General features: G+C 43.2%; 19 protein-coding genes across 19 annotated transcripts; 12 read left to right on the top strand and 7 right to left on the bottom strand.

Annotated features, from left to right (window-relative positions):
• Positions 1-96: 96 nt before the first annotated feature.
• On the top strand, positions 97-936 carry Eint_071050 (uncharacterized protein; the record flags this gene model as incomplete). The annotated part of the gene is made up of 1 exon (XM_003073182.1): positions 97-936. The coding sequence occupies one exon, from the start codon at positions 97-99 to the stop codon at positions 934-936; it is 840 nt and encodes a 279-aa protein (XP_003073228.1).
• Positions 937-1,045: 109 nt separating this feature from the next.
• Positions 1,046-1,804, top strand: Eint_071040 (uncharacterized protein; the record flags this gene model as incomplete). The annotated part of the gene is made up of 1 exon (XM_003073181.1): positions 1,046-1,804. One exon carries the CDS (start codon positions 1,046-1,048, stop codon positions 1,802-1,804), a length of 759 nt encoding a protein of 252 aa, XP_003073227.1.
• Positions 1,805-1,874: 70 nt separating this feature from the next.
• On the top strand, positions 1,875-2,399 carry Eint_071030 (uncharacterized protein; the record flags this gene model as incomplete). The annotated part of the gene is made up of 1 exon (XM_003073180.1): positions 1,875-2,399. The coding sequence occupies one exon, from the start codon at positions 1,875-1,877 to the stop codon at positions 2,397-2,399; it is 525 nt and encodes a 174-aa protein (XP_003073226.1).
• Eint_071020 (DEAD box ATP-dependent RNA helicase) lies at positions 2,396-3,646 on the bottom strand (the record flags this gene model as incomplete). Its single annotated transcript, XM_003073179.1, has 1 exon — positions 2,396-3,646. One exon carries the CDS (start codon positions 3,644-3,646, stop codon positions 2,396-2,398), a length of 1,251 nt encoding a protein of 416 aa, XP_003073225.1.
• Positions 3,647-3,693: 47 nt separating this feature from the next.
• On the top strand, positions 3,694-4,413 carry Eint_071010 (nadF-like NAD kinase; the record flags this gene model as incomplete). The annotated part of the gene is made up of 1 exon (XM_003073178.1): positions 3,694-4,413. The coding sequence occupies one exon, from the start codon at positions 3,694-3,696 to the stop codon at positions 4,411-4,413; it is 720 nt and encodes a 239-aa protein (XP_003073224.1).
• A 62-nt stretch (positions 4,414-4,475) lies between these two features.
• Positions 4,476-5,150, top strand: Eint_071000 (26S proteasome subunit alpha-4; the record flags this gene model as incomplete). The annotated part of the gene is made up of 1 exon (XM_003073177.1): positions 4,476-5,150. One exon carries the CDS (start codon positions 4,476-4,478, stop codon positions 5,148-5,150), a length of 675 nt encoding a protein of 224 aa, XP_003073223.1.
• Positions 5,151-5,283: 133 nt separating this feature from the next.
• Eint_070990 (uncharacterized protein) lies at positions 5,284-6,144 on the top strand (the record flags this gene model as incomplete). Its single annotated transcript, XM_003073176.1, has 1 exon — positions 5,284-6,144. The coding sequence occupies one exon, from the start codon at positions 5,284-5,286 to the stop codon at positions 6,142-6,144; it is 861 nt and encodes a 286-aa protein (XP_003073222.1).
• Positions 6,145-6,211: 67 nt separating this feature from the next.
• On the bottom strand, positions 6,212-7,405 carry Eint_070980 (WD40 domain-containing protein; the record flags this gene model as incomplete). The annotated part of the gene is made up of 1 exon (XM_003073175.1): positions 6,212-7,405. The coding sequence occupies one exon, from the start codon at positions 7,403-7,405 to the stop codon at positions 6,212-6,214; it is 1,194 nt and encodes a 397-aa protein (XP_003073221.1).
• A 32-nt stretch (positions 7,406-7,437) lies between these two features.
• On the top strand, positions 7,438-8,709 carry Eint_070970 (nucleosome-binding factor SPN subunit POB3; the record flags this gene model as incomplete). Its single annotated transcript, XM_003073174.1, has 1 exon — positions 7,438-8,709. One exon carries the CDS (start codon positions 7,438-7,440, stop codon positions 8,707-8,709), a length of 1,272 nt encoding a protein of 423 aa, XP_003073220.1.
• Positions 8,710-8,799: 90 nt separating this feature from the next.
• Eint_070965 (uncharacterized protein) lies at positions 8,800-8,979 on the top strand (the record flags this gene model as incomplete). Its single annotated transcript, XM_009163610.1, has 1 exon — positions 8,800-8,979. The coding sequence occupies one exon, from the start codon at positions 8,800-8,802 to the stop codon at positions 8,977-8,979; it is 180 nt and encodes a 59-aa protein (XP_009161874.1).
• A 71-nt stretch (positions 8,980-9,050) lies between these two features.
• Eint_070960 (60S ribosomal protein L37A (L43)) lies at positions 9,051-9,415 on the top strand (the record flags this gene model as incomplete). The annotated part of the gene is made up of 2 exons (XM_003073173.1): positions 9,051-9,053; positions 9,101-9,415. The coding sequence occupies 2 exons, from the start codon at positions 9,051-9,053 to the stop codon at positions 9,413-9,415; spliced, it is 318 nt and encodes a 105-aa protein (XP_003073219.1).
• Positions 9,416-9,484: 69 nt separating this feature from the next.
• On the top strand, positions 9,485-10,138 carry Eint_070950 (uncharacterized protein; the record flags this gene model as incomplete). Its single annotated transcript, XM_003073172.1, has 1 exon — positions 9,485-10,138. One exon carries the CDS (start codon positions 9,485-9,487, stop codon positions 10,136-10,138), a length of 654 nt encoding a protein of 217 aa, XP_003073218.1.
• Positions 10,139-10,172: 34 nt separating this feature from the next.
• Eint_070940 (uncharacterized protein) lies at positions 10,173-11,507 on the bottom strand (the record flags this gene model as incomplete). Its single annotated transcript, XM_003073171.1, has 1 exon — positions 10,173-11,507. The coding sequence occupies one exon, from the start codon at positions 11,505-11,507 to the stop codon at positions 10,173-10,175; it is 1,335 nt and encodes a 444-aa protein (XP_003073217.1).
• A 96-nt stretch (positions 11,508-11,603) lies between these two features.
• Positions 11,604-11,879, bottom strand: Eint_070935 (uncharacterized protein; the record flags this gene model as incomplete). The annotated part of the gene is made up of 1 exon (XM_009163609.1): positions 11,604-11,879. One exon carries the CDS (start codon positions 11,877-11,879, stop codon positions 11,604-11,606), a length of 276 nt encoding a protein of 91 aa, XP_009161873.1.
• A 48-nt stretch (positions 11,880-11,927) lies between these two features.
• On the top strand, positions 11,928-12,971 carry Eint_070930 (diphthamide synthase subunit DPH2; the record flags this gene model as incomplete). Its single annotated transcript, XM_003073170.1, has 1 exon — positions 11,928-12,971. The coding sequence occupies one exon, from the start codon at positions 11,928-11,930 to the stop codon at positions 12,969-12,971; it is 1,044 nt and encodes a 347-aa protein (XP_003073216.1).
• Positions 12,972-13,011: 40 nt separating this feature from the next.
• Eint_070920 (uncharacterized protein) lies at positions 13,012-13,233 on the bottom strand (the record flags this gene model as incomplete). The annotated part of the gene is made up of 1 exon (XM_003073169.2): positions 13,012-13,233. The coding sequence occupies one exon, from the start codon at positions 13,231-13,233 to the stop codon at positions 13,012-13,014; it is 222 nt and encodes a 73-aa protein (XP_003073215.2).
• Positions 13,234-13,285: 52 nt separating this feature from the next.
• Positions 13,286-13,537, bottom strand: Eint_070915 (uncharacterized protein; the record flags this gene model as incomplete). Its single annotated transcript, XM_009163608.1, has 1 exon — positions 13,286-13,537. The coding sequence occupies one exon, from the start codon at positions 13,535-13,537 to the stop codon at positions 13,286-13,288; it is 252 nt and encodes an 83-aa protein (XP_009161872.1).
• Positions 13,538-13,590: 53 nt separating this feature from the next.
• Positions 13,591-14,193, bottom strand: Eint_070910 (DNA-directed RNA polymerase I; the record flags this gene model as incomplete). Its single annotated transcript, XM_003073168.2, has 1 exon — positions 13,591-14,193. The coding sequence occupies one exon, from the start codon at positions 14,191-14,193 to the stop codon at positions 13,591-13,593; it is 603 nt and encodes a 200-aa protein (XP_003073214.2).
• A 40-nt stretch (positions 14,194-14,233) lies between these two features.
• On the top strand, positions 14,234-14,518 carry Eint_070900 (uncharacterized protein; the record flags this gene model as incomplete). The annotated part of the gene is made up of 1 exon (XM_003073167.1): positions 14,234-14,518. One exon carries the CDS (start codon positions 14,234-14,236, stop codon positions 14,516-14,518), a length of 285 nt encoding a protein of 94 aa, XP_003073213.1.
• Between the last annotated feature and the right edge of the window lie 66 nt (positions 14,519-14,584).

Raw genomic sequence — 14,584 nt, 5'->3', positions numbered from 1 at the left:
GGTCTGGAACAGAGTTTCTTCTCATCGCATGATGGGGTGAGACAGGCCTCTGTGGTTTCAACGATTTTATACAAAAGAAAAGCCGTTCTGGAAAGCATGGAACCGGGTTTGATCTTGATGTTTATGTCAATCTTTGTTAGCGCAAGGGACAGAGAGTTAGAGGAGTTTGTTGAAAAAGACATCAAGGTTTTTTTTTCGTCCTATCCCACACAGATTCTTGGGCTAGAAGAGGAAAATGGGCTTCTAGTGTCTCACAGCAAGTATGTGAATCCAAGCAAGTACAAGTTTGTTACAAGGGCGAGGCTGGTGAAGTCTGGAGAGAAGTATGTTGTGATATTTGGAGAAAATAACATATGCAAAGATGGAAACTCGGTGGTGAAGTGCAAAGAAGAAAGACCCTGGGACATAGACAGAAAGGAGTTTGGATACACAATCTCTACGGACAACAAATGCATTACCAAGGGTCCTGAGGAGTCCATTCAGATGAAGATCTGTGTCAATACGGACGATCAGATATTTAGCTTCAAGCTTGCAGACCTCGGGGGATGTGGAGACATAGGGTCCCTTCTGAGGAACGAAGGGAGAAAGAATATGACAACAAATGTGAATATATTTCATCCAGAGAGTGAATGTCCTTCATCCATCAGGATAAAGACAAAGGGAGATGTAAATAAGAACATCATCCTCCCCATTAAGAGAGAAAAGAATAGAAACACTTCCTTTTCTCAGCAAGGGGACGTCTCCAGCTATTCAGGAGACGAAGCGGACTTCCCCTTGTATGAAGAAACCTTGCCAAAGGAAGAAGAAGTGACTGTCACACATGTCTTGACAAGAAACCCCCATTCTGGGGTCAAAAGGGTGCACTTAGATCATCATCATTCTCCTCACCATTACAGAAGTAAAAATCTGGTTAGGAGGGATCCTATAATTTTCTAGTTCGTGGATTAAAAACGATTATACTGAAGATTGTCTTGTGATTTGCGTAAACATCTCCTAACTCGTGTATCACATCTTCTTTAAATAGTGGGAATACAGATCAACATCCATGATTCTGATATTGGTTCTTGGAATGGCATTTTCCTATCCGCTATACCTCGACTCATTTACCAACAAACCTATCAGAATCTTGGCAGCAGAGTATCATCTTCTTGTCTCCGAACTCAAAAGAGACTTTGGATCAAACCCTTTTAGAGCTGTGGATGAGCTTAATTTAACTTACGGACATAACACAAGATCTCAGATCAACAGGAATGGACGAGTCTTTAAGATTCGTGTTGGAGACTCCTGGTTGTGTCGGAAGGGTAGGGATCTTCTTAAATGCGAGGACAGCATAGATTTCTGGGAAATATCCAAGAGTGGAGATGGATTCACTGTATCCCAGGAAGGATATTGCCTTAGCACTAGGGATGAGAATAAACTTGTGTTGGAGAGGTGCAACGGGAGAAGTAGAAGTCATGTCTTCCTCTTTGAAGATATGGGTGTTGAAAGTTGTCTGGATTCGGTCGATCTAAACGCAAAGCCTAGAACTGAGGCAGAAATGGTGCAACAGCTCAAGCTCAAAAAGAAATTAGAAAACCTGGGAAGGAAAAATAGAGATGAGGTAGAAAAGATTAAGAAGAACCTGGAGGACAAGAATGACTTCTCGAAGTATGCCAAAAAAAACCTTCCGGACCTTGATGGAAAGGATGATGTAAAGGATGTCCTTCGCAAGTTATGGGATTTTAATTGGAGGAGGCCCAAGTTCGGTCCTTCCAGCTTCTCCATGCCTTGGTTTAGTTTCCCGTTTTGTAAGAAGTTGTGGTAAATATTTGTCTGTCAATCGTAGATGAAGCCCATTTATAAATACCAGGATGCCTGGAAGTAAATAAAAAGATATGGAATTTATATTTCTACTTTTATTATCGGGTGCTTGTGGGCATATTAAGAATCCGGTGGAGATAAGGCTATTCCTCAAGCCGGATCTAGAACTAAAGGTTGGCAGAATTCCCTTGATCAACACAAGCATCGAGGAAAAAGAGGGAAAATATGCAATAACAATAGGAAACTTGTATATATCTGGAAATGATTCAGTAAGCATTGGCGACGATGAGTTTTACTGGAATGTGTACGACAGGCAATTAGGCACAATCATATGCTCGGAGGACCAATGTCTAACTTACACAGAAGAAGGCTTGGAGATGTCTCCATGCTTCGATCCATCCGACTTCAGGAGTGCATCCCAGCTGTTTCAGATAGACAGTACTACTCGGGTGTCCAAAAACTCAAATGGAATCCGCAGGAAAATGGATCTTGTTGGGAAAGTGGAAGGACTCGTAGACCCCGTTAGCACCCGGATAGCAGAGATGGTTGACGATATGGATTCGTTCTGCACAGACTCCGAAGAGGAGGAAAGGAGCTAGCTCCTCCTGCCAATCCTTTTCCGGCTCTTTTCTATAATCCGAGTAATGTGGCTTGGTATCTCATGTCCGTTCTCCTCTAGAAACTCGGCAACAAGGGAGATTCTTCCAAAGTCTTCGCCCGAATAGATTGTATACACCTTTTGTCCCTGGCAATTTCTATTGACTCTTCCAACCCTATGCACAAGCTGGGTCTTAGTATCTGGAAGATCATAGTTTATCACACTCCTAATGTTATAGAAGTCTATTCCTCTACTCAATGCATCTGTTGCAAACAGGTACCAGATCTTCTTTAGCCGGAAGTCGTCAAGGACTTCTGCGCTTTCCCCGCTTCCTTCTTTATAAACTCCGCTTCTATCCAGCAGCTTACTTAAAAACTCCCCGGTCTCTTCATTTCTGACAAATATCAGGGTCGGTGATTCAATTCCATCTGCAACGATCTGTAGCAGCGATAGGTGTTTGATCTTTCTGTTTGTCCCAAATACAAACTCATGGTCTATATGTTTCCTCGACACAATATGTATCTTTGTGATGTTCTTCACTGTTTCTATAACCTGCTCAACATACTCGTTCATAGTAGCACTAAAACATCCGACATGTGTCTTCTCCACGTCTATTTCCTGAAGAATAGATGCAAAAACATCGATGGTCTCGGGGTTTATCAGGAGATCTGCCTCGTCTATAATAAGATGTGTGATAGCTTTCATTTCAAACAGATCCATCAAACTAAGAATCGACGGGAGCGTTCCTATTACAATTCTTCCTCCTTCCCGAGGGAACCCAGCAATCTCCTTTTGTGTTCTACTGTCGATTCTCCTCTCAACCAATCCCCCTTCTTCATCCTCTTCAACAAAGAAGTCCTCGGAACCATCTCTGTAGATCCCCTTGATCTCCAGTTCCCTGTGCTTGATTTCTCTTACAACCCTATAGACTTGTCTCACAAGCGCCCTTCCAGGAACAAGTATCATTCCAAAAAGATTCTCGTTTCGTGCAGTCTCGACAAGCGGTAGGCAGTACGATAGTGTTTTCCCGCTCCCAGTAAAGGCCTGTACAATAATGTTGTACTTCTTCATGAAATACGGCACAACGACCTTCTGGGCCAAAAGAGGAGAGGAAAAAGGAGCTTTTGTCTTTAGACTGTCAAATGTGTTAAGAAGGGGTAGTCTTTCTCCATCGACGTTGTACTCAACTTCCTCCTTTAGAATCCTCTTTTTCTTCTGCTTTATTCCTCTCAAAAGAATGTCTTCCATTAGGGCTCTTCAATTTAGCTTGTTTCACCGATCCCAGAAATAACGCAATGGGAAGGTTCTTGCTTGTTACCAAAAATGATGTCAATGAAGAGCTCATTGAAAGAGTTAAGAGTTCACTGGATTGCGATGTTTATGACCATGGAATCAACTACGACGGAATTATAGTCATTGGGGGAGATGGAACTGTACTTAGAGCCATTGCACCTTATCGGGACCCTCCCGTGGTGTATGCGATCAATAGGGGAAAGGTGGGGTTTCTATGCCCCATCTCCTACTCTTCTGTGGACGAGCTCATTGCACGGCTAAGGGGAAATGGAGAAATCAAGTTTATGGAGACCAAGAGACTCTGTCTGCAGCCAAAACACTATTTTCTCAACGAGGCTATCATTAAGCCGTCCTCTTTGGGACTTGGAACATTCAAGATATTCATAGATGACACCATGATAGAATTGAGGGGAGATGCAGTTATTGTGTCAACAAGAATAGGAAGTAGTGCATACAATGCATCCCTGAACGGGCCTTTGCTTCTAGACGAAGGAATAGTCATTAATGTGGTTGCACCAAACAGATGCAACTTCAAACCTATTGTGTGTAGGATGGGAACCAGAATCCGAGTGGAGATCGATAGAGACCCTCAGATTATACTCGATGGAATAGTCTGCGAGGAGAAGTCTTTTGATGTGTGCTATGACGGGTCTAGTGTAAGGTTTGGGTATCTAAACCACTATGACAGACAGAAACAAATTGAGGAGCTTTTTCTACTATGACGAACCTTGTGTCTCGGGATGCAGAGAAGTATTCCAAAATAAAGTAAATGGGGTAGCCCTTAATGGGATTTGAAGAGCAGCTGGCAGTGTTTTCACCTGACGGAAGGCTTATACAGGTTGAGTATGCACAGCAGGCCAGCGAGCAAGGGTCTCTTGTTGTGTTTGGGGTAGATTCCGAGAAGATATCTGTGAGCATTGAGAGAAAGTCGGGGAACAAGCTTTTTCTGGAGGAGGAAAAGGTGTTTCTTGTCAACGAACGGCAGAGTATTTGGATGAGTTACTCTGGGTTCAAACCTGATGCATATTTGGTGATGAATGCAGCAAGGATGATATGTTTTTCATACAAAAATACCACGGGAGAGGACATAAGCATCGATCAGCTTGCAAGAAGGCTAAGTGAATATAAGCAGAGATATACTGTTGTTTACCACCAAAGGCCATTTGGAGTCCGTACAGTTCTGTTTGGACTAAAGCCCAGGCCTGTGGCGTATGTTATTGAGCCGGACGGAAACTTCTCTGAATTCTTCTGTGGAGCGATTGGACAGAAAAGCCAAAGAGTATGTGAGTATTTGGAGAAGAAGGACAAGGGAGACCTTGTAAGACTCACTATTCTCGGACTCATGGAGGTTGTCCAGTCCGACTCGAAAAAAATATCATCTTTTGTACTAAGCAGAAGGGGATGCGAGCGGGTGGAAGAGTCTGCTATCATGGATGTGATCGACTCTGTAGTTCAATAAACGAGTATCTGTTTCTTGTTTTCTTAGCTGAATCCAAAACAGATTGGGGTTTCTGGTTTCTCTAACCAATCAGTGGATATGTGTCTGATGGTGTGACATATTAAAACAGGTGGTTTGCATCTCGGAAGGTGCCATGAATGTTTATATCCTATTGCATCTGGGAATGGTAGTGTCAAGGATGGGGATTGCAATCAAATCCATGATGAGTGGAAGATACCTTAACTTAAGAACTCTGAGGTTAGAGCCTGTTGACAAGCGGAGAAGAGAAGACTATGTTTTTGGATATGATTGGAATAGAAATGTGCCTTATGGATTTAAGCTTTATACAAGGGAAGGATATCTAACTGTAGATAGCAAATATAGAAGAATGACAATCTATAGAGGACACAAAAGAAGAGGAAAGGATATTCCATCTGGATTTGAGTTCCATTTTGTGTCACCAACAAAGTGCAAAAGTATTGTGATAGGGCATGACAGTGGACTATGTATGGCAGATGTGGGTAGAGAAGTGAAGTTCAAAGAGTGCATGCCACCTGGAAGAGAGTCTCTGGAATTCCGATTCCAAATCAAAGTTTTTAGAGATAGATGCGAATATCTAGAGAAGAGCAGGAGAGGCTTGCATGGGGATCGAGATAAGGATGGCGAGAAAGATACCAAGGAAAAGGACCAAGAGGAAAGAATCTCCTCGGAAACCACTGATGACGAGGAGCCTGGATGCAAGAAAAATCTAGAGGAGGATGAGAAGAAAGAGGAAGAAGAAAGAGAGGAAAAGAAAGAGAAGACCAAAAAGAAAGAAAAGAAAAAAAAGAAGCATCGGGAGCCAAAGAGTGATGAAGAATCCCTTGAAGAGTTTATGGAACACGTGAGGTTCAAGAAGCCAAGAATTAAGAAGAAAATGAAGCGCCTTGGTTCTCGTTTCAAGAAGAAGCTTGCAAAGTCTCTTCTGAAGGTTGATAAAAAGAAGAAGAAATCTCGAGATTCCAGCACATCATGACACTACTTGTTCTAGTTCTGTAGACTTCTATGAATGTAATTTTATTTGAATAAAGACATCTCTTAAGTCACTCCCATATCTTCACGTTCCCTAGTATGTCTCCCGATATGAAGCTTGAAGAGCTACCGTCTATCCAGTCAACTGCAGTTATCATCTCACCGGCGGATCCAAAAGAAGCAGTAGACTTTGAAGTGAAGAAGCTGACAAGGCCCTTGCTGCTTCCATAACACAGAATACCTCCGTCTTCCGAGGCCTTTGCAGGAGTAGAACATTCGGGAGCCTTAATCTCTTCTTCCTTTTTCTCCAGAGTATGAGCATCCAAAAGCACAATCTCATCTTGGCCTGTGGCCATAATGGCATTTTTCCCATGGCTGAATCCAACGAAGGAGTAAGAGTTTCGAAGAGACTTGACTATTTGATTATTTCGGAGGTCTAGGTAATGCAGAGAGCCCTCTCTCCTTGTAAACACTAGGGAGGAGTCATTGATTGTAAGGATATCCCGTATGGAGAATGTTTTGAAAGCATCTTTTTCCGAGATCCTCTCTTCTATCATTGCATCTAAAACAGCTCGGCTCCTCATATCTACTGTTCTGACTCTTCCATCTATTCCTCCCACAAAGATGGCTTTATCTAATGCCTCTGATGTTTGGCAGGTGAGTGGGCAGTCCAAGTCTACTTTTGTGTTGCATCTTCCCGTCTCCACATCCCAACCTTTCAAGAACCCATCGAAGGATACTGTTGAGAATTTACTCTCACACTCAGATACTATTGCCGAAGATACCCCCTTGCTGTGTCCCATGTATGTGGTCACAAGCTCCCTGTCCTTCAGATTGTACAAATATGCCTTTCCATCAAAGCCAGAGGATAGAAACAACTTATGTTTTCGGAAGAGGATTGCAGAGGAAACCATGTCCTTGTGGTCGTGGAATAGCATGACGTTGCTCTTTGGAACAAGAAACTTCTTTGATGGTACTCTTCCCAGGCTTGGATCTTTCATGGACAAAAAGTAGCTGCTCCTCGATCTTTCCTTTCCTGCAGTTAGACAATGCTTGTTGACTATTTTCTTCAACGAGTATTCTTCCTTGACGTCTCTTGGGGTCTTTGTGTCTTCGCAGATCCCCACAAACCGACTCCAGGGTCCTTTAAATCCTCCTATTTCCGACGGGTCTCCAAAGTCCTCTCTGGGAACCTTCTTCTTTTTTGGCTGTGACTTCCTTAGTCTCTTGTACTCCTCCTCCGACATTTCATGCCTTCCATCCATGAAGGTCTTGGCGCAGATGTTTTTATCCCTTGATGGAGGTCCTGACACTTAACAACTGTTTTTTGAAGTCGAAAGCCGACAAGAAAGCAACAGTCAAGATTTCGAGGGATGGAATAGCAATCAAGACAGAGGATGGAGAAGTATACACAATGGAGAAGGACGAAGTCAAAGATGCAGAGCTGTTTTATGGAGTAAGAAAAATGGCCATAAGAATATTTGGAAGTACAGTCTATGAACTCAATAATGTGGACCAAAACTACATTGACGAGTTAAAAAGAATGTTTTCCGAATACTTCAAGGTTAGTCTGTATGTCAAGGAGCTGGAGATAGTCGACGTCCTTTCTGGGGAGCTTGGGATCAATGGGCAGAGAGCACTGGAGTTCCGAAACACAAAGACCATACTTGAGATTCCTGTTGAGGACATCGAAAGCGTCGTCGACATAAAGAACGAACTTTCTGTATCTCTGAAGGATGTGGAGATAAGGTTTATTTCTAACAAGAAGACCATTGAGGGAGTCAAGGAAGGATGCAGCTCCTCGGTTGATGACGAGATATTTAAGATGGAGGGTCTTTCTTTTGCCTATCCGAGGGGGAAGTTCAACCTGATCTTCTTTCGAGATTACCTAAGGTTAGTTGGGAGCAGCTACGACCACAAGATATACTACAAAAGTATCAAGCAACTCTATGTCCTTGAGAAAGGATACATTCGAGACGAAGACAAATATGCTGTGGTGTGTGTCGACCCTCCTATCAGGCAGGGGCAGACGAAATATGACTGCATTGTTGTATCGTTTGACGATTCGGAGGGAGAGATAAGTGCTAGTGACGAAAGGCTCAAGGAGGAGTATTCTGGGCTGTTTTCCGAGATCTTTTCCGAGGTGATGGAAGCTTTATGTGTTACCAAGTCTGTGAGAAGTGCTTTTGAGTCTAGAGATGGAATGAGATGCCTAAGGTGTGCAATGAAGGCATACGAGGGGCAGTTATATCCTCTGGAAGACTGTGTTCTCTTTCTTCCCAAAGCCGTTAAGTTGGATTTAAGTGAGATATCGCTTGTGGAGTTTAGTAGAATCAACTTGAGCAGTATGCAGGCCAAGACATTTGACATGACTTTGTTCTGCGAGGGTCCGTACGCTTTCAGTGGGCTTTCGAAAGATGAATTCGGACTTCTGGAGCAGTACTTCCACTCGAAGGGAATTAAGGCGAGGAGCGAGGTTATTGACGACGGAGCAAGCTCCGACTTTGAGGAGGACGAGTATGAATCTGAAAACGATAGCATGATTGTGGATTCTGATGAATATGATTGATAGTAAACCCAAGTTGTTTTTGGATGTATCGAGTTTTGAAATGAATGATCCAAAACACAGACTATTTAGTGTAACGGAAGCCTGTAAACAATGTGGATGCTTCTGTCTCTCGTAGGATTGGCTATTTCTCACCTGAATTCTAATCCCGCAAAGGGAATTGAAATAGAACTTGGAGATAGATTAATAGAAAGCATCAATAAGAACATTGAAAGTTTCAAGAAACTGACGGGGGAGGGATTTCTTGAGGAAAAGATAAACGACCGCTCCTGACGGATGCATCATCTCTTGGAAGGTGTCCTGCAAGTATTGCGGTTTAAGGAGAATTTTTTTTACCCATCAAAATGGTAAGTGACTTGGGACCAAGGGGATTCTGAAGCAGACTAACTTATAGGGAAAAACCAAGAAGGTAGGGATTGCAGGCTCTTTCGGAGCAAGATATGGATCGACTCTCCGTAAGAGAATGAAAGCGGTTCTTGAAACACAGAGGGCCAAGTACAGCTGTGAGGCATGTGGAAAGAAGAGTGTGAAGAGAACGGCAGTTGGAATATGGAAATGCAAGTCATGCAGACGTATTTTTGCAGGAGGGTCATATGCCCATCTACGCCTGCAGGGAAGGTTTTTATTAACATGGTCAAGCAGTACAATGCGAAATAAACTTTCTTCTTCCGACTTGACTTATGTCTCTGGGGAGCAGCCCTGCTTCTGACACAAAGCTTTAAACTGTTTCGGAACAGGTTTTAACACAAGTTAAATATCTTTCCAAAACAAGGAAGTGATGTTGTTGTTATTCTTTGCATTTGCATATTCATTCCAAAGAGGATATGGGCCTTGTGGTAGGTCCAATAGGCATCTTCGGAACTCCGATTATGACGGGGTAATGATGCTGAATGTGCTGCACCGGAATCAACCCTTAACCGTGTTTGACACCATCCATCCAGAAAGAATAAGCCTACCAGCCCTACTCTCTGAGTTTTCTAAGGAGATGATGGAAAACCAGGTTTTTGACTTGAAGTACGAGAGCTTTTCAAAGAAGGTGTGGCTGGAGCTCAAGAAGGAGCGCTGCATAGAAATAGCAGACGTTCACTCCTCCCTGAAAGGCGTGAGGATGAAGATCTCACCGTCCTCCATCTACTTGAAAAGGCTTCCAAACAGTGTGAAATTCCAGCTTATATCGGAAGGAAAGTGTCTTACAGTTGGAAACGAAATCAACTATGAGGGAGTAAGCGGATGGGCACTTTCCTTTACAGACTGCAATCCTGGAGACAATTCCCAAACCTTCGTGATGATTCCTTCACTCAAGGCCGTGCTGAAGCTTAATGAAAAGGCTAGAACCCGTAAAATGATTCACAAGATGTACGATATATTCAGAAAGATAGAGAAAATTATAGGCGTGGTCGATATAACCCGGCTTAGAAGGGCTCCTTATTAAACAGAGAGTTGGCATCCATTTACATTTATTTATATTATACTTGCCCAATGTCTGCACAGGCAGATTGTGCTTCCGCTAGGTTTTGGCGTAAAGGATTTGGGATGGAGGTATCTAAATATGCCAAGGCACTAAAGAACTCTCCGTCTTTTCTTTCTTCGCCCAGAGGATTCCCTCGAGCCCTTTTAGCTGTTGCTTCCTTCCGAAGCTCTTCTTCTTTCTTTTTGCGGATACTATCGTCTAGGAGCCTCCCCAGCTCTGGATAAAACTCAAGATCAAAGTCCAGATTTGCATCGTTCTTGGCTCCTCCTAAGCTTCTGCTGGAACTTTTGTGAGATACTGTTTCATTTCCCAAGTAAGAATCACTTGACTCGCAAGAAGACTGCGATTCCTCGGAAGATGCAATCCTGTTCCGAATAAGCGTCACGTTTGGAGGAAGTTTGGCACTGACAGGCGGAAACTTGTCGATGATCGTCACTATTGGTGAAGAAGACACCGCTCCTGCGGAAAGAGACTTGGTGACAGATACATAAACTGTCATCGTTGAAATCGAAATGGGAGAACTGCTTTCCTGGGTTTCTGTATTTGTCTTTTTGTCCTTCATATCCAGATTAATAAACACGGGCTTCATGTCGTCGCTATTGCTATCGGAGTCATTACTTTCATCAAATGGAAACAATGCCTCGAAAGCCTGGCTGGCCTGGATTGCCTGTGGAACCCGAGAGGTTGGAGAAGTCTGAGAAACAAAGGAAGACTGAGGAATCCGAGAGGTTAGAGAGGTTGGAGAAGTTGAAGAAACAAGAGAGGACCGAGAAGTTGAAGAAACCAAAGAAGTTTGAGAGACCGGAGGAACCAAGGGAACCTCCGAAGAAATAGAAATCTGCTCTTCAAAATTAGAAGTGCTTGAAGATTCGCTGTAGTCTCTCCTTTCAAAAACAAACACCTGGCCTTTTCCAGTTCCACACTCGGAGATCCTGAAGCTATTCCCAACCACTCCCAAACACTTGTTTTTGCTTGAACTAAGCATGTAGCCTCCATCCTTCATCTCCTTGTATTCCCAGTACTTCTTTTTCTTCCCCATGGTAGGCCTCCCATCCGACTTACTGTACTTCATATAAAGATTCGGGTTGTCCCCCGGTGATATGAGAACAGTATGCTTCCGTTTCCCAAACTTTATTCCAAGGAACCTGGATTTCCTGTCTTGGGTCTCGACACGGAAGGTGGCCATCTCGTCCTCCCTGTTCGCCGTGAGTACAACGTTTTTTCCAGAAACCATAAGAACATTAGGGTTGTCAATCGGTCTTATGGTTGTTAAAAAGATCTCGCAGGTTGCAATCCCAAGAAAGAAACAGATGTAAGCCCGCCTCTTCATTTCCTTTTCCACTTCTAGGGACACTTATCAATAGCTATTCGAAACCTTGTCTTGTCTTCGAGACATCAGAGACGAAACATGAGTTAAGGATATTGTTTATTGATCCTCTGTTACAACGCTTCTTTCTATAAAGCTTCTTACGTCATGATAGAATGTTTCCTGAATCTCTGGAGGTAGATTCATAATCACGAAATCATATAACTTGTCAAAAACTTTGTTGATATCTATGACGTCGGCCATCTTGGCTCCCACAAGATTCTCCACAAATTCATCTATCCTCCTGTCAAAGCCATGCTTCTCTATTAGATCCTCAAGTCTCTTCATCAAAAAACTCTTATTTTCTTCGTTTCTCAGCAATGCCTCTGCATCCATTCTGGGCCAGGAAATCGATTATGAAATAGACAGGCCCTCCAAGGGCACATGGTTGTACTTGAGCAGAAGGAGGTCCCAGAATGCCAGAGATATCTTCCAAGGAACTACAACTTTGAGATGGGAAAGGTATTGAGAACAATTAGAAGGCAGTCTGCAAAGAAGGTGACATTGCAGTTCCCAGACGGGCTTTTGAAATACTCTTTTGTGATAATAGACATTATAGAGAAGTATACCGATGCAGAATGTATAATTCTGAACGATGTTGTTTATGGAGGATGCTGTGTGGACGATGAGAGCATTGGGTCTGATCTCCTTGTACACTACGGCCATTCATGCCTTATCCCTGTAGGCGAGATGAGCACAAGGGTTCTTTATGTCTTTGTGGACATCCGGATAGATGTAGATCATGCTGTTGAAATGATCAAGAGAAACTTCCAAGGGCGTGTAGGTGTGATAGGGACGATCCAATTTAACTCAAGTATAAGCAGACTGAGAAGGGCTCTAAATGACGAGAAGAGTGGAGTGGAATGTATTCTTCCGCAAGTGAAACCTCTTAGCAGTGGAGAGGTATTAGGGTGCACATCACCAAAAATCGAGGGAGTTTCAGCCGTTATTTCGATAGGAGATGGAAGATTCCACTTGGAGGGAGCCATGATAAGGAACCCCCATCTGAAGTTCTACAAGTACTGTCCCTTCAGTCGCCGGATGACTCAGGAGTTCTATGATTACAATAAGATGCTGAGTGATAGAAGGTCTGAAATCAGGACGGCATTCAAGGGAAGATCGTTTGGAGTAATACTAGGGTCTCTCGGAAGGCAGGGAAACAAGAATATCCTGAGAAGTGTGGTCAACCGACTGAAAGGATACAAGATCTATTTGATAATGCAGGACGAAATAAGTCCCAAGAAGCTCGAAAGGTATGAGTTCATAGACAGTTTTGTTCAAATATCGTGTCCCAGACTTAGCATAGACTGGGGGAAATTGTTCAAGAAGCCATTGCTGTCGCCCTTCGAAGTGTTCTATCAGGGAGGAGAATATCTAATGGATTACTATTCAAAAGAAGGGGACGGAGAGTGGAAGAACTATAGATAAAGTATCCTTTTGAGGTTTAATAAACAAAGCAACCCTATTTTCAAGTCTTCATAAGAGAGTATGCTTCTTGTTTTAGTAGATGAAACTCCGACTTTAATGTTTCCAACTCCTCATGATTCTTGGAAGGCCCAATTATCGTCTGCATTTTTTGGAAGATCCTCGTTATCAATTCTTCAACTTGCTTCTTCCTGTAGCTATTTTGCATGGTTTTGGCCAGGATCTTTGTGATCTCTAGCTCGTAGGCTCTTCTTGCCTTTCCCATCCTAGGGGCTTTTTTTGGCCACAAATAGCCATCTACTTTGGTTGCGAGGGAGCTAGTTCTTTCTTGATCGGGCTTTCTTCTTGACAGACTCCGATCGCCCAGCATCCTCCGACTCCTCCTCTTGAATACTCAAAGCTTTCTCCTTGTTCTTCTTTGCCTTAAGACAGGGCTTTATGATATCTCGATCCAATCTCTTGCTTCTTATACTGTATCCAAGACCCACTCTCCTCAGGAGAAACTCCTTCGGGATTTTGTTCGTTGTGAATCTTGTATCCAGAAGCAGTTTCTCAAGAACCCCATCCATTGTCCAGGGCCATGCCAGACAAGTTAAATTTACACAGAAGCCAAAACACCTCTTTATTTTTCCACCACAATCCTGTAATAAATGGATTCCCCAGCGGTCTTCGACTTTCTAACTATCTCCACAACATCTCCTTGCCTTGCCCCGTAGTATCTAGCAATCGCATCGCTTTTCAGAATCCTGGGGAGATCTCCCGGCCCAAGCTTCAGAGTATTGAAAACCTTCTCCTTCTCCTCTCGAGACAGGATTCTATGTGGAGGAACCCATGAATGCTTTGTCTTGTTAAATATCATCTCCTCAACAAGGAAGATCTCGATGCAAAACTTTGGGTTCAGAGATATCATCGACATAACTGTAGGACTGGGTGCAAGCGGAAGAATCAGAATCAGATGGAATATGTTGTCCTTTTCATACTGCGTCAGAAGCCCTTCAAATACTTTCTTGCCCATCTTCTCGTCCTCTCCAAAGTGTATAGCAACAGGTCTGTTCGTATCTACACAGACAAAGTTCAATGTCGATCTCTTTGTAAGGGCAAAGGGATACTTTTCATGGAACTCGTCGAGGGTCTGCACCTCTTGTGTCGTTGTGTATCCCCTGTCCTTTATCATCTCTATTGTAGTGTTTCTGCTTAGACATAAAGCCCTGAGTTCTAGAGCCATTTGGTTGGGGATGATTTTTCCCGTTTGATATTCTGTCCCCATGCATTCACTGGATCCTAGAAACTGTGAAGGACAGACAGTCGTAGTGATAGGAAGGCTTGAGAGGGTTGAGGATGGCATTGTTGTTCTGAAATGTATGGAGAGAGAGATTCAGGTTAAGCACCAGGATGTTGGACTTTACAAGTCTGGCCTGGTCCGGGTTAGCGGCGTTGTGGAAGATGGGGTACTTGTTGAAAACAGTGTCCATCCCGTTGGAAATGGGTTTGACATGGAGACATATTGCCGGTTTGTAGATGTTGCAGCAAAATACCCAGACCTATTCTGAAGAATTCATGTCAATCCATTGTGCCAAAAACATATTAAAATATTCTTGATTGGTGCAGTTGTTTGG

Source organism: Encephalitozoon intestinalis, chromosome VII (assembly GCF_000146465.1).
Source record: "Encephalitozoon intestinalis ATCC 50506 chromosome VII, complete sequence".
NCBI classification, from domain to species: Eukaryota; Fungi; Microsporidia; family Unikaryonidae; genus Encephalitozoon; species Encephalitozoon intestinalis.
The sequence above is the reverse complement of the archived record's forward strand: the minus strand, read 5'-3'. Positions and strand labels throughout refer to the sequence as shown.